The 14,902-nt window shown below is 32.8% G+C and overlaps 1 protein-coding gene across 2 annotated transcripts in view; it reads right to left on the reverse strand.

The window, feature by feature from the left end:
- CDH7 (cadherin 7) overlaps positions 1-14,902 on the reverse strand; it is a 193,368-nt gene that overhangs the window by 115,796 nt on the left and 62,670 nt on the right. For both annotated transcript variants that reach the window (XM_001365629.4, XM_016431702.2), the window contains exon 3: positions 564-858. In XM_001365629.4, coding sequence (XP_001365666.1) covers positions 564-858 — 295 coding nt within the window. The remainder of the gene's footprint in view (positions 1-563; positions 859-14,902) is intronic.

The following is a 14,902-nucleotide window of genomic DNA, read 5'->3' on the forward strand; positions in this document are numbered from 1 at the left end:
CAGCAGAATGCAGACTCATTGCAAGAAAACAAAGAGATAAGCCAATTCAAATGCTAGCTGACTGGCCATTTATATTGTTCTGGGGGAAGCCTTGACAACAGAGGGCTGAGCCCACTGCCCTCCTGGCATGGAAAAAAACAAACAACAACAACAATAAAAATAACAACAAACACAGGCATTTGTATTTGTTTGGTGTGAGATTTTTTTAAAAATATATTTAATGCATAATTTCATATTCACTTGACAAATAAGCAGTGCTTACATATTGAAACAAAAAAGGGTTATAATAAGGTCAAAGTGACTTAGTTGAGGTTCCAAAAAGTGCTACTTATACTCAGGTTTCCTATAACTGTTTTTTGTTTGTTTGTTCAGTTCAGGGCACGATTATATTTTGAGTAAAGTTAGACACATGGTTAGTGTCTCCTGTAAATTCCCTTCAAAATTAATAATAAATGATTTTGGTAAATAGGATGACAAAATATGCATATGTAATTGAGAGTAAAAAAAAATCTGAATCCCTAAAAATTAGGTTTTTTTACAAGTTCAAAGTGGTAAGTACTTACCCACAGGCGACATTTCAGGCACGCCCGCAGTGTATGGGCCATCCAAAAATTTTGGTTCATTGTCGTTTATATCCTGAATCTTAATGACGAATTCCGACTCTGGTTCCACAGGTTTATTAGTCAGCCTATCTAGTGCTTGTGCTCGTAGCGTGTAGTAGGCCTGCTCCTCCCGATCCAGCCTCTTTGTAGCATGAATATCCCCAGTGTTCTCATCAATAATGAAAATGGAACTTGCCCCTTCGCCTGACAAGATGTATTTGATGGAGCCATCTCCTTTATCAACATCAGAGTGAAGCTGGTGAAAAATTGATGTGAGATGAGATTAACTTACAAGAGAGTCAGTGATATGGAGATATGTAAAAATAATTCTTATGTCAGGCAGCAGCACATGAAATTTTATTGTTCTAGGAAAGATAAGCTGAATGCTTATTGTGCACAGAAGAGAAAGAAATACTATCAGAATCTGTCAACTTGCTCTCAGGAGCAATTTCATTTCTTTCAGTAAACAGTCTGATTTCTAAATCATCTTAAAATCGGGGTAACCTGTAGTTTCATTTTATAATTCAATCTCTCCCTCTAAGGTTTAGCTATTTTACCTGCACACAGTAGGCATTCAATAAAAATCTACTGATTAATTTGTCTTGTTCTTAGTAAAGGAACCTTCAGGTCTCTATGGTACAAACATGGTTACTATTTAGGATCCAAAAGAACATAAACTACCCTTCAGAAACCACCTGCTGCTCTATACAAACCCATCATTTATCATTTCATTTTTCTTCTTTTTATCCTTTTTCATTATTAACAAAATCTGATGGGCATTTAGTCACTAAATATGACTCCAAAAATATGTCAGTATTTTAAAATAGGAAAATATACTATTCTCCAGAACTAGTCTTAAATCAATAGGCATTTGACACATCAACTAAAGACTCTCTTGAAATGCTCAGACTTTCATTAGATACACATGATTAAGCCCAACCTAACAGAAAGGAGAGTGAATACTTGCTTTGTATTCCATGTTTGGAAATGTCTCTGCTGTATGAGAATATTATATTAAACTGAAGAACTTTGAGATACTATGGCATGGCTGCACAATTGCCTGAACTTCATGACCTGAGAATTGCATAACTTCCCATTCTAAAGACACTATATTCCCTGCCCCCCAAAACAAAACAAAACGAGAAAAATCAAAAATATGCTAGAATGGCATCACCACCTATAGTAAAACCCTCTATACAAAGACTTTTTAGTTTCTCCTTAAAAAAATATCAAATGTATGTGTCTTATAAAGGTAGCTTTCCATTGCTTATACTACAAGGACAACAGATATAAATTAGGATACATAAAGAAAGACTTACAAGGGCAAAGAAAATATAAAGTTTTCATTACCTATAGCTAAATCACCTAAATGTGCAATAGCTCTCTCTTCTTTTGTCTAATTCTGTTTTTGTTGTTTTATTTTGCAAATTTCAAAGTAAGAAGGGGAGGAAAAAGGGGGGGAAATCCACAGAAAACTAAGTAACCATTTTTTTTGCTGTTTATTCCTGAGGCAACATCATCCTGATTATTTAGGGTATCCTTCCTTAGGCCCACTATCTTGATGGCTTCTCTCAGAATGTCTTTTCTTTGCTAATTATATGTGCAAGATATTCCACCCTTCTGGCCCTCTGCTACCTCTTTCAGGGAAAAAAAAAGATAAGTAGATCTGGATTATATCTAATTTGTATACTTCTGGCTCTAAATATAAGAATTTTAGAGCCCACTTTGCCAGTCATGACTCCCCTATCCTAAAACTGCAGCTTATGTTGCCATTGTTTTTAATTGCATTGCTCAGAATTTGAGATGGTTTACATGAGTGCTGTTTTCTTCCTTGTTAAGTCAGTCAGTGTTACTTATCTAACAATTTGAATAGAAAATCTAATGATTTGTGCCTAATTTCTGTCACCAATCTTCAGTTGGCTGCTTTTAGGTTGGGATGACCCAGGGCCACTGCTACCAATATTTTCTAATTGATCAAAAGTTATCCAAAATAATGTGAAGGTAGCCAGGTTACACTGATTTCTCCAGGTCTGTCATCTGAGTAATGAGGGTGCTTAGAACAGTACCTGGCACATAGAGTGAATTTAATAAATGCTTACTTGAATGATTCAGCTAGATGAAATCAAATTCTGTGATCATATGATAATTTTGCAAATTCTTAGGACTGTGCATATTCTCACTTGCAGCATCAATCCCTATAATTTCTTCAGCCAATTCATGTCAGTTGATATATACTTTCAGAATATAAGATGTGCCCCACATTGTTTTGCTGAAGCCCTAGATACTTACTAGTGCATACATTATTTTAACCAGTAGTTTAAGAAGGTTAGGGGAGGGGGAAGTTATCAGTAGGCAACAAATTAAATTGTGATTGTAGACTCCAATTTGGAATCTGATGTTTTGTTTAAAGCCACTGTCATTTGCTGATCATTATTGAAGGGAATAGAAAACAGTGATGAAAGGGTCCGAACTATCATTTTTTTTTTCTGTTTGAATGGTAGTATTTGGGGATCTATATTTATTCCCCCTGCATCAGATTCCAGTTCAGCTTCTTGGTACATTACTACCATCATTTCCATCACTAACAATTTTCACCCGGCTTGGAGTATCACTAGGATTGCAATCCCTGCCAAAATCCACTGGCAAGAAATCACTTTGAGTCAGAGCTTAATGCCATTGCAAGTTCTGTGTCAGCATCAGCAGTTAAAAATGGGTGACCAATTTTGAAATTTTAAGATGGATAAATAGCTATCTATTACACATTCTACTTTATGTCCTTCAGATATTTAATCTGTTCAATTATATGCACTATTCCAGTCTTAGGAGTTAGACTGAATAAGCCTATGCTTTTAGGAGAAATCTGCTATCCTAGTTGTTGAAAAGGAGTCATCAGCAAAAAGCTAAGATGCTGAAAGGGTAAGACTGTGTAAGGCACTCTCAGGATGGCCCACATTGTAGTAGAGTACATTTTTCTGCTATTTTCATCTTGATCTTTCCTCATTTTGCCAGACTCATTCTCTATATGCTTCCTCTCACACACTCTTTTCATGAAGAAAAAGTGACTGTGAATAGAGGTGGCAAAAATTCTGCACAGCTATAAACCTTAAACTAGGAAAAATTAAAACAAAAAATCCCAGCATACATAAACTTTATGCTATAATGCAAGAAAGAACATGACATTTTGTGTTGAAATCATTTGGACATACCATGGCAAAAAGCAATAGTGCTATTTTCTCAAGGTCACTCAAGTAATAAGGAATTTAATTCATTAGTTGCCAGTATAAATTCATTTTTGCTGTTCCTAAGAACTTTATAAAATGTGTATGGAAATCCAACAGTAAAGGTTTATTTTAAGAGTAAGTTTGGGGCTGTAATTTTTTGTACCCTTATTTTTTTAGAGTAAGGGGTGCAATTTATGCCTGAAGTTAGTGATTATAGAGTCTTGTGTTTACTGTGATAATGTATAACAAAAATAAAATATGCATCTAGAGTAGCATGGATTGTAATGTCAATAATATTTAAAGTGAAAATATTATAAATACCATAGTGAATCAAATTTTCATAGTTTATATACCCCAGTCTTCTGTTATTTTATTGGTAGCAACCAGGAATAAATTGTAAATAATTTTCCTGGATATATTCAATCTCAGAGATTAGAGGTGTAACCCCCCAAATCCTGCTTTTTAATAGTAATTAACCCACCTTAGATCTGTTGTCTATGTATTCGAACTCTTTAAGAAGTTATTTTTATTTTCAGCTGAACTATCTATTTGCTCTTTGTAAAGTAACAGTAGTTTGTTTGTCCCAAACCTAATTTTTCAAGGTTATAGGCATGTACCCTAGTTCCTGTATCAAAGATTGGGTAAACAAGGGTTAATTTATTCTATCCAAACCATCCATGGCTTTATAATTCATCACTAAACTATGTTGTCAAACATTATTCTTGTTTTTCTCCCTGAAGGCTATTGTTTTAGTCTGACTATATATAGTCTTCATCCTGTTAGCAACATATGCTTTGACCAATTTAGATGCCCTTCTTCAGACTTTTTCAGCCCATTTTTTTCTTTCTTTAGATGAAGAAATGAGAAATGTACATATAATTCTAGGTTCAGATGTGGAATGAATTTGGATAGGAGGTGAATCATGTTTCTTTACTTTGTCACTTCCATATGAACTTTATGTTCTTCCAGATGAAGTCTAGCATTTTCTTGATCTTTCAGGCTTTTGACATACATCAAGCTATGTCTTCAAAGAGAAGCGTGCAATGATTCTTGCTGCCTTATTTAGGGTTTAATATAACTCTTAGAGAACTCTACTTTTTAGTACAAAACAAGGAATGAAATCTGGCAGAAAAATTTTGTAGGATATAAAATGAGAGGAAATGTTAGCATAATAGCTATGAAGCTCAGTAGATAGAAGGCCAACTTTAACATTAGAATCAATAACATCAAGCTAGTTTCAAATTCCTTTTCTGATACACACTAGCTAAAAAGTCTAGGTAAGACACTAAATCTATCAATACAGCAAATAACTCTTTAAAACGATAAGTATGTACCAGTTACTGATGTACATTGGAAAAGGGAACATCTGAAATCATAGGTCCAGGTAATTAATAAGAGATTATGGAAAAATAAAATAAAAAGGATTTTCTCACTTCAGAGTTTCCATCCTTTTTCTGTTCCTTTTTTCTTATGATAAAGTGTTTTTTCCCCCAGTAATTCTCTATCTAGTTTCTTCCCCCTGAAAAGCTCAACTATAGTGAACTAAAACAAAATCTCTAATCCCAGGTATTCATGAGGATAGTGGAGATATGCTACTTAGAAAACTCTTAACCTGCAAAACTTCTAAAGATACAATACCAAAACTCTCTTTGTTTTCTAAGAAATGTTTGAAAGGGGAGGGAGAAATCTTTATAATACCACCAGATTCTGTCTTCCTTATAACTATTCTTCTCTGTCCAATTATCTTTTCATTTAAAAGTAAAAACATGCAGAATAACAGAATTTTTAAACTGGGAAGGAACTTCAGTTACCATCTTTTCTGACTCATAGTCAAAAAGAAATCTACCATAATGTGCCACATTAGAGGCTATTCATATTCAGGCTCTGTTTGAAAATTTTATTTCAGCAAGTCAGTCTCTTCTGTTGTTGGATAACTCCTCATTTCCTTCTGTCCTCTTGGACATCATGTGGACTTCTGTCAGTGGTGGACTTCTTGTGGTTCTCTTCTTTCTCATATTCACAATCCAATGTAGGAACAACAGGTATGCCACTGGATGCAGTGAGTTCTTCACTCCTCTGGTCTTGCTGGTCTATTTAGATAGCACATTTTACATTTTTTTCTTTGAAAAGGTTAGTACTTGATTGCAGGGGGAGGAAATGTGTTCTTTAATTACAACTGTAATTAAATTAATTAAAATATTCTCTTTATCTTTAATGAACAATAAAATTTAAATTTGAGTTAATTAAATTAGTTACTTAAAATAATTTTAAATATGCCTCCATCTATATACATATATTATCATTTGCATACACAGATGAAATAGCATGGGGAATTTATTCATTTTTCTATTTATGCAAGAAATTAGTCAACCTGATAATTATTGAATCAAATATTTATAATATAATAGATATACCTTTTTGATTGAATCAATCATTGTGGAATTCTCAAATTTAGTCCATATTATTAAAAATGTAAACATAAGCATGTGGAACTTATATGCAATTAATTTTCTTTTTAAAAACCCTTACTTTCCATTTTAGCATCAGTATTGTATATTGGTTGCAAGGCAAGCAAAGCAAGAAGGGCTAGGAAATGGGGGTTAAGTGACTTGTCTAAGGTCACAGAGGTAGTAAGTGTCTGAGATCATATTTGAACCTAAGACTTCCCATCTTTAGATCTTGCTCTTGATCAACTTGTGCCACCTTGCTACTGCTTTATACAACTGAATTTCAAAGTACCCATTACACTTTTTAAGTTACAGAGGTAAGTACAAAAGTTGGCCAAGGTAATAAATAATAAATGTTACTAATTTATTAAATACGTTTTTCTATAAGATTGTTTTTTTGCTTGTTTAAGTGATTAATATTAACAAATGTCTGTAGTATAACATTTATGAATTTAATAGCCCTCAATCTTCCACAGAAAAAATATAGATTTCTGTTTTAATCTAGTATGAGTACCATAAAAGGAAAGTATGGGGTCTAGTCAAGGTAGGGAATTCAAATTCTTTTTTTCACAAGATTTTATGGTAGAGAGAAAGGTGTTGAGTAAGACACTAGAAGAGGTCTACATCCAAAATCTATCTCATACTAACTAGCTGTTTTGATCATGGACTAATTAATTTAATTTAATTGTACCTCTTATTTTCTTGAATTTCTTGAATCTATAAACTGAGAATAATAATAGTAACTACAATCACAGTTTTTTTGTGAAGAGAAAATGAGATTATGTATTAAATAGCACTGAAAACTATAAAGCACTAAGTATGCATGCCAGTCATTCTTTTTATTACCTATGAGAGTGGTGTGGTTTCAAAGAAAGAAAGATAAAATTCAACAGTTTAATGTATAACACATAATAACTAAATGTTTAGGTCAGGATTAATACCAATATTTGGAAAATTAAAAATGTACAAATTAGAACATTCATATTTTTTACAGTAGACATTACCATTTAAATATTTGAGAGGAAAAAAAAACCTATTCGGGATTCCCTCAATACCAACCCCAAGTAATTTGTTACAATATACTAGAAGCACAAAGAGGAAAAATCTTCCTTTGGATTTTAAAATGGAGAAGACAGCTCAGATTTCACCTGTGTCATTTGCCTGACACAGAAACATTTTGGTTTCATTTAGGGACTAAACATTACAAAATCAGTAGCAACACTCCTCTTCCTCACCCACTCCATAGCAACTCCCTCTGCCTAGCTATTAGTATTCATCTAGCAATACCTACTTCTGTTAAGAGGTTTAAACTGAACCAATCACTCAAAGCCAAAAAGAAACCAGCATCCTTCTCTTCTCAAAACTCAGGTAGGCACATGCCTAGAATACATGCAATTTAGGGATTACAAAACAAGGCAATATTTTTTATTTTTCTTTTTATAAATTCATACCTTTTACTAGGAGAAACTTGCATTTTTCTTAATAAGTAGATATTGATTTGATGATAGAACAAGAAATAAGATATACTAAGTGGGTTGATTGGGAGGGTGTAGGACCTTTGTCTTTCCTAATCTCATTACAAATTCTTTCATCTTAGACAAATTGCAGTCCACATGGCTGGGTGGAATGCTAAAAACAATAAAATCACAAATCTATTGTCCAACAAGGTGCAATATTTCCTGTTCCTGCTTGTTTTGTTTGTTTGTTTAATTCCATACATGAATTAAAAACAACCTTCAAGACAAAACTTTATCATAAATATTCTTACAATTGCATTAAGTCCTTTTCAGATATCCCCATGACCCTTAGATGTAAGGCTTGGGACTTTGGCCTCCTCGTATTCTTAGTCATTATTCATTAGGTATCCAGCTTATAATTCATATCTTCTTTCTACAACTTCCTCTAAGAACTGTAATCAAGCTCAAAACTTCCATTGTTTTTGTACTGACCTATTATAACATTAATAACCTCTTGACTTTCCAATTCAAATAATACTTATATGTTGACTCCTCAGTGGTATGTAAACTCTTTGAGGGTTAAGACTATCTCACTCAGGCACAGCACAGTGCTTAGCACATAGTAAGCATTTAAAGGCTTTTTCATTCATTCAAGGCATTCAAGTAACCCAGGGTCTTCAGAGGCTCTAAAAATAAAAGGAAGAGTTGCTGCAGATTCTTTATCAAATAAAGAAATGGTAAGATTAAAGGGCTATACTCTTTTTCTAAGGGTGAAGAGGATCCTCATCAAAAGTAGTCCAACAGGTGATGATTTATAGGGATGGGGGTGGGGTAATTCATTTAACCACCTACTAAATTATAAAAGGGCTTTAATATACACTGGAGAAATCACAGATCCTTGAAATGCTGAAGTACATTCTGAGAGTTAATACAGTAAATCCTCATTAATTCAGAATCCACTTATGTAAAATTTGTGAAAATCTTGAAATGACAGATAGAAAAGGAATATATGCTGAACAAATAAATAGTAGAACCAAAAATAATGTTTAGCCTACTTGAAGGAGGTAAGTCATGAAACTGTTCTCAAGCACTGAGAAAACCACTTTGTATGCAAATATTGGTGAGAAACAATGAAGCTGTTAATCACAAAGATTATTTTCCTATTTATTAAAGTACATACAAGATGCTCAGAGATTTCAAACACAGTTACCTCTCTAAACAACTTGGTCAGCAGGATTCCTTGACTTACTTGAATGGATTCTAACTGTACTGTTTAAATGTTTTATAGATCAGACTTTTCATTAAGTCAGATTGATCTCTCTACTTAACGATAAAAATCAAAGTTTAACCATATGTGAATGTGTTAAAAAATTAAAGTTTACATTTATAAAATCAAATGACGTTCTGTCAAGAAGAAAGGGAGTGCAGGAGAAAAATCCACTTTAGATATTACAGATTCATGAAAGGGTTCTGTGGAGATTTTTTTGGTCTGAGTTTTTTTGTTTGTTAATAAAGACTGCAACTACTAGTCAATTTAAAATCTGCTTCAGTTTTACTCAAGGTGGAGCTCTTGTTTATGGAATTCGCAATTATAAAGGTCTTGGTGCTATTTCTAAGAGAGTATTATGTAAGAAAAGACTTTGATGGTATAGAGTCTTTAGCAGTTTTAATAATATAAGTCAAAATTTCATTTCAGTGCATCATGATTACATTATATCAACATTTATACCATATTATGATCCATGCTAGACTCCATTATTACATCTGAACCCAAGAAGACATTTCTGTGGAACTATGAACCACGTGGGTTATGGAGGAAGAGGGGGAAGATCACAACCAATTCTGTTCTATTAGACTCTTTTTTCATATTTTCCTATAATTCCTCTTACGAGCACCCTCTAATATTGATGGGAAGGAGGAAACACACACACACACACACACACACACACACACACACACACACACACACACACTTAAGTCTCACAGTATGAGAACAATAACCCTACCCACCCCCTAGGTCTCTTACTGGCATACCTTATGCTCTATATTCTTTACAGTCTGCAGAGGAGGTGCAGAGAAGGATAGAAAAACAGTATTTGTCATGCTGCTTCAGTATATAGAGAAAATTCAACTGCACATAGGTGTAAGGGCACATTGTGTCCTAAAATGGGAAAAAAGGAAAAAGGTCAATGGCCAAGGATTAAGGCCTATGCCTGCATAGTTACTTCTATTCACAAACTGCTTGATGTTCACAATGAAATGAATGCAGAGTCAAATGAAGGAAGGGCTGAGGAGGGTTTTCTTCCCTTTCTTAACTGCCACCAAAAATCCTATTTAATAGGATGAAGAGATATAGATTCATCAGATTTGATATCAAAGCAAGAAAACAAACAAGCATTCCTAGCTTGGCAATAATTTGTTGTGAAAACAAAAGTTTTATGACATATCTCAGACAATTTCTAGCACAATTTCAGTAAGCATGAAACTTCCTAAATAAAAAAACGAACAAACAGAGCATGGCTCTTATTCATATGAATCTGCAAAGATACTAATCCAATGCCTCATTAACATATGAAGGCAACATGAAGGTTCAGAAGGCTGTGCCTATAGAACATAAACTCTGGAATCTTCTACCATTCTGCAAAGGATTCCAGATATCATTGTTTCCCCTCTGAAGAAACTGCTCAAATCCAGTGAGTCTACTAAATACAGTGAGTTTCATTACTAAAAGGTTAGCCAGAGTAACCCATTAAATAAATAAGAAAATAAAACAACTGTCAGTCAGATATGAAGTTCTAGCAGTGTCTATGGTAGAATGACAGATAAAGGGACAGAGGTTACTAAGAAATATATAGTTCATAGGCAATGTATAAATAATAATCATTAATTCCCTTAATTAGAGGTTTTTGGTGTCCATCAACAAATGAACTGATATGCAATTTAAGGAATTGAACCACAGCATAAAAATAACTATAAATAAAGTGTGTATATATATATATAATACATAATTATATACATATAAAAATTAAGAATAATAGATTTAATTCATATTTTCACTAACATAACAGGTATGTATGTCATCAAAAGAAATTTATATAACCTCTCTGAGCTTTACATTTTTCAACTGTAAGATCAGGATAAAAATATTTTTACCGATAAGACAGGCTTTTGATGTAGATAAATGGGAAGTTATAGCACTGCTACATAACAACTATATTATGATCAAATCATTTAACATCTCAGTACATAAGTCACCTCTAAAGGATAGAGATGAGTGGCTGATTTGCATACCAAGAATATCTCACAAAAATTAACTTAGGGTTCAACATAACTCAACTCACACAAAACAGCAATTGGATCCCTATGAGAAAAGCATTTTGTCTACCTTAAAGTCTAGGTAGGGTATAGATACCTATATGGATATTTTTGCTATCAGCAAAATCTGAATACATTGAGAAGTCACAACTAAATAGAAAGAGAGCTGATAGGATCTTTCCAGAAGTAGAATAGTCCTATGAGGCAGTTTAATTAGTTATCCAAAGAAAACAAGTGATACCTTTTCATGAGATATTTTGTTATTTTAGCCTTGATGTATTTGATAATTCTTACAAAAAAAAAACAAACAAAAAACATGATGGGGCAACTAGATGGCATAGAGAGCACAGTGTTTAGATTGTATTCATAAAACCTAAGTTTAAATCCAGCCTCAGAGGCTAGCTTTGAGTCTCTGTCTCTGTTTGTCTCAGTTATCTCAACTGATTTTACAGTTGTAAAATGGCATAATATTAGCACCTACTTTGAAGGGTTGTGTTGCTGTGAAGATCAAATGAGATTATATTTATTAAGTGCTCAGAGTGCCTGGATTATAGAAATACAATATAAATGTTAGCTATTATTATCTTTGTTATTGTTATTATTATTTTTATAATTGACCACCTAGGGCATGGTAGAAATTCATGTACCAACATCTATTAGAAAGGTTGGGAAAATCTATAAGGGGCTTGATATAATCCACCAAAATAACTGAACATTTATTCTGATAGTCAATGATGCTAATGTCAAAGTAGTGAGAGATCAATTAAAATGAGGTGAAGCAAGTATGAAGTGAAAAAAGAAAGCAAAGGTCAGGAGACCATTGAGAAATCTTATACTTGTGTAGGTTTTTCTTTAAGAAGAGAGTTGGAGACATTGCACATGATATTCACTGAACAACATAAAAATAAATATCAACTTTCTTAACTGACAAGAAATAGTAGTTACATATCAATAAATTTATCATCAACATCAATTTATCATCAAAATGCCATAAAACAGCTAAAGCACAGATGGAAATCAAGATCAAATTAATAGGAAAAATAGACATAACTCCATGTGCGACTGAAATAGCTCCAATTCAATCTATTTGAATGAACTGTTTAATCTAAAAATGAAAAATGATATAAGTTCAATGAGGAAAAGCTGATAGCAATAATAGTGAAGTTAAACAAATTAAAAACTTGACAAAATAAGAATACTAATAAACCTCCAAATTTCTTCAACTAGCAATTATTTGATCTGATCACTTAGCCAAATGGTGAAATAAGGCAGTTTGTCACAAGTGTGATAGCACCTCCTATACCTGCTCCACTCCCAACAGGCCACCATTTCTGTTTCCAGTCCAGCCCCTGAAGTCATTATCCTGGGAAGCAACTCTTGTGGAGATGTAATCTGGAAATTACTTTTTTAGGTACTGGACTTTTCGCCTTTCTAGCAAACACAACTAGTAGTGATTCAAAAAATGAAGCTCTTGCCACCAATATCCTTGGCATTATCAATGGTTTGAAATTAAAACGACCTACGATTAGCTGTAGATATGACATTAAAGAACATGCAATACCATCCTTTTTTGTCAATGTAACATAAATACTGGAAATTTTCCATCTGACATGATGTTAAAATCTCTAATCCATTAATAATAGAATGTTAGTTCCTTGAGAGCAGAAATTCCCTTCTCTTTTAACTTTTTATCCTCAGTACTAGCACAGTACTTTATAAACCTTAAGAGTTTAATGAATTATTTTTCATTCATTCATTCATGCATGCATGCATTCATGGCTATCATAGGCAACATGACTTGAAAGGACAAGGGATACAAGGGATAGATGTCTACTCTGTAGCACCATCAAGAGCAAAATGGCAACATCACTGGAAAAAATAACAAAAGAAAACAGACAAGCAAACAAAGAAATTTATATATTTCTCTCTCTATGTGTATATATATGTATATGTATATATGCATACAGATATATGCATAAACCACAAAAACTGAAAAATTAAGGAACAAGAAAAACATTATTGAATAAACTATGTTTCTGTTGGACTTCAGCATAAATTTGCTTTGCTTCCATTGCCTAGAGGAGGGCCTATTTCATATCTTTTTTGTTTTTTTTTTTTGCATTCTAGTGCTCAGTAGGTGCTTAATAAATGCTTGTTATCCTAATTTGAATCAAATCTTCTGCTTTGTTTTTAATAAAACTTCAACTAAATTCTTTAAATGAAAAAAGCTATTGTTTAATTGTTTCAATAAGCTACATGTTATTTTTCTAAAAGCAGTATTGATTCTGCAATGTGATCTGATCCCTTTCCCCTAAGATGGTAGCTTGATATTTTAACTCAATTCTGATATTCATTATTTCATAGTATGAGCATTATGAATGAAGATTGGTAAAAAAAAAAAACTGCTAACTTTTCCAATGCCTCTATATTTCAGCATATCAATTTGAAAAAAACTAATTCCCAGAGGCAAACGTTTTGTTATTCTTTCCTGGGCAGACAAGACAAAATAAGAAAGTGCATTTGTTATGATATAGCAGAAATTCAAAATAAAAAGATGCAAATAAACTAATCCTGAATTAATGGCAAGTTTTACCACCTTGTGACAATCATTAGTATTTTACAGCTTGCATATAATACTGGCCTTGAGCATGTTTTTCATCGACTTTTGATATTTACATGTTTTTTTAAACATTATATTTTGTGTTTTCCAAGATTGTTTTAATAACTTTCTAAAAAGGAAAAAAATGCAAACCTTATGACAATGCCTTGATAATGAGAAATGCTGACATACATACTTTTCTAAAGACTTAGAATTTGGAAACAAAGGTTCTAATAAAACTCTGATTACTATTTGGTCAACTATTTCAACTTGTTAATAATTATTCAATTTTAACTACTTCAAGTAAAGAACAGGGAGAAATATTGTGAAAAAGTGATGCTAAAATTATATATTACTGACAAGTAGCTGTCAGCTTAGATGTACTTCTTTAAATGGCCTTAATTTTACAAACAGTAATTTACCTTATATTCCTATGCATAAATTCAATTAGCATGCCTTAAAAATAAAACACATTACAAAACCTCTTTTGTTTCTTACTCTGATATTTACAGTGGTATGTTCTTCTGAATATACGTTTTGTCAAATTACAGATATAGAGGTTGGATATATTATTCTATTTCAGTCTGAGCCATCCAAAATACCTTGCAGCAGTAGTGAGGCTGATAATGATTTTCGAGTAGAAGCCTGCTAGTAAAAAACATTAATACATAGAAACTGATTCCTTCAGGGCATCATTTGTGGTTCGGTTTTTCTCTTCTTTTTTCTTTTTATTCTCCTCTCCCTCTTCTTTGTTTGTGTTGCATCCATTAACTAAAATTTCCTTTGAGATGGGAAAATATGCTAACACTGAACCTGCTCTCTGTTCCATTCCATCAGAGAAAATGATGAAACCATAATGTGATGAATAAGAGTTGTAAAGTGTCAGATATAAAACAATCAAAGTAATTACTGTGACTAATTGTCACAGAAGAAACCCATTAGGTAATGGACTGCAAAACTATATTCAACAGGACCATTTTAATAATGTCAGAATTTCTTTTTACAAAAAGTATCCACTGCAAGAGCTCCTCAGAATTTTTAATAATAACATCAAATTTTGCAATCTCACTGTTTCATTACCTTCTTGCTATAGCTAAGGGCAGAGAGAACTTGGATTCATGTATTGTTTTATATGATAAGCAAATCAGGTAAAGAACAAGGCTTATAAATTTATAACTTCTAAATCTTCAATAAGTTTTATGGTCTGATATAGTATATAGCAAATGAAACAATTGTGTTCTTTAATATTTTCATTCTTTCA

The sequence above is a fragment of the Monodelphis domestica genome, chromosome 3 (genome assembly GCF_027887165.1).
Source record: "Monodelphis domestica isolate mMonDom1 chromosome 3, mMonDom1.pri, whole genome shotgun sequence".
Classification (NCBI taxonomy): Eukaryota; Metazoa; Chordata; class Mammalia; order Didelphimorphia; family Didelphidae; genus Monodelphis; species Monodelphis domestica.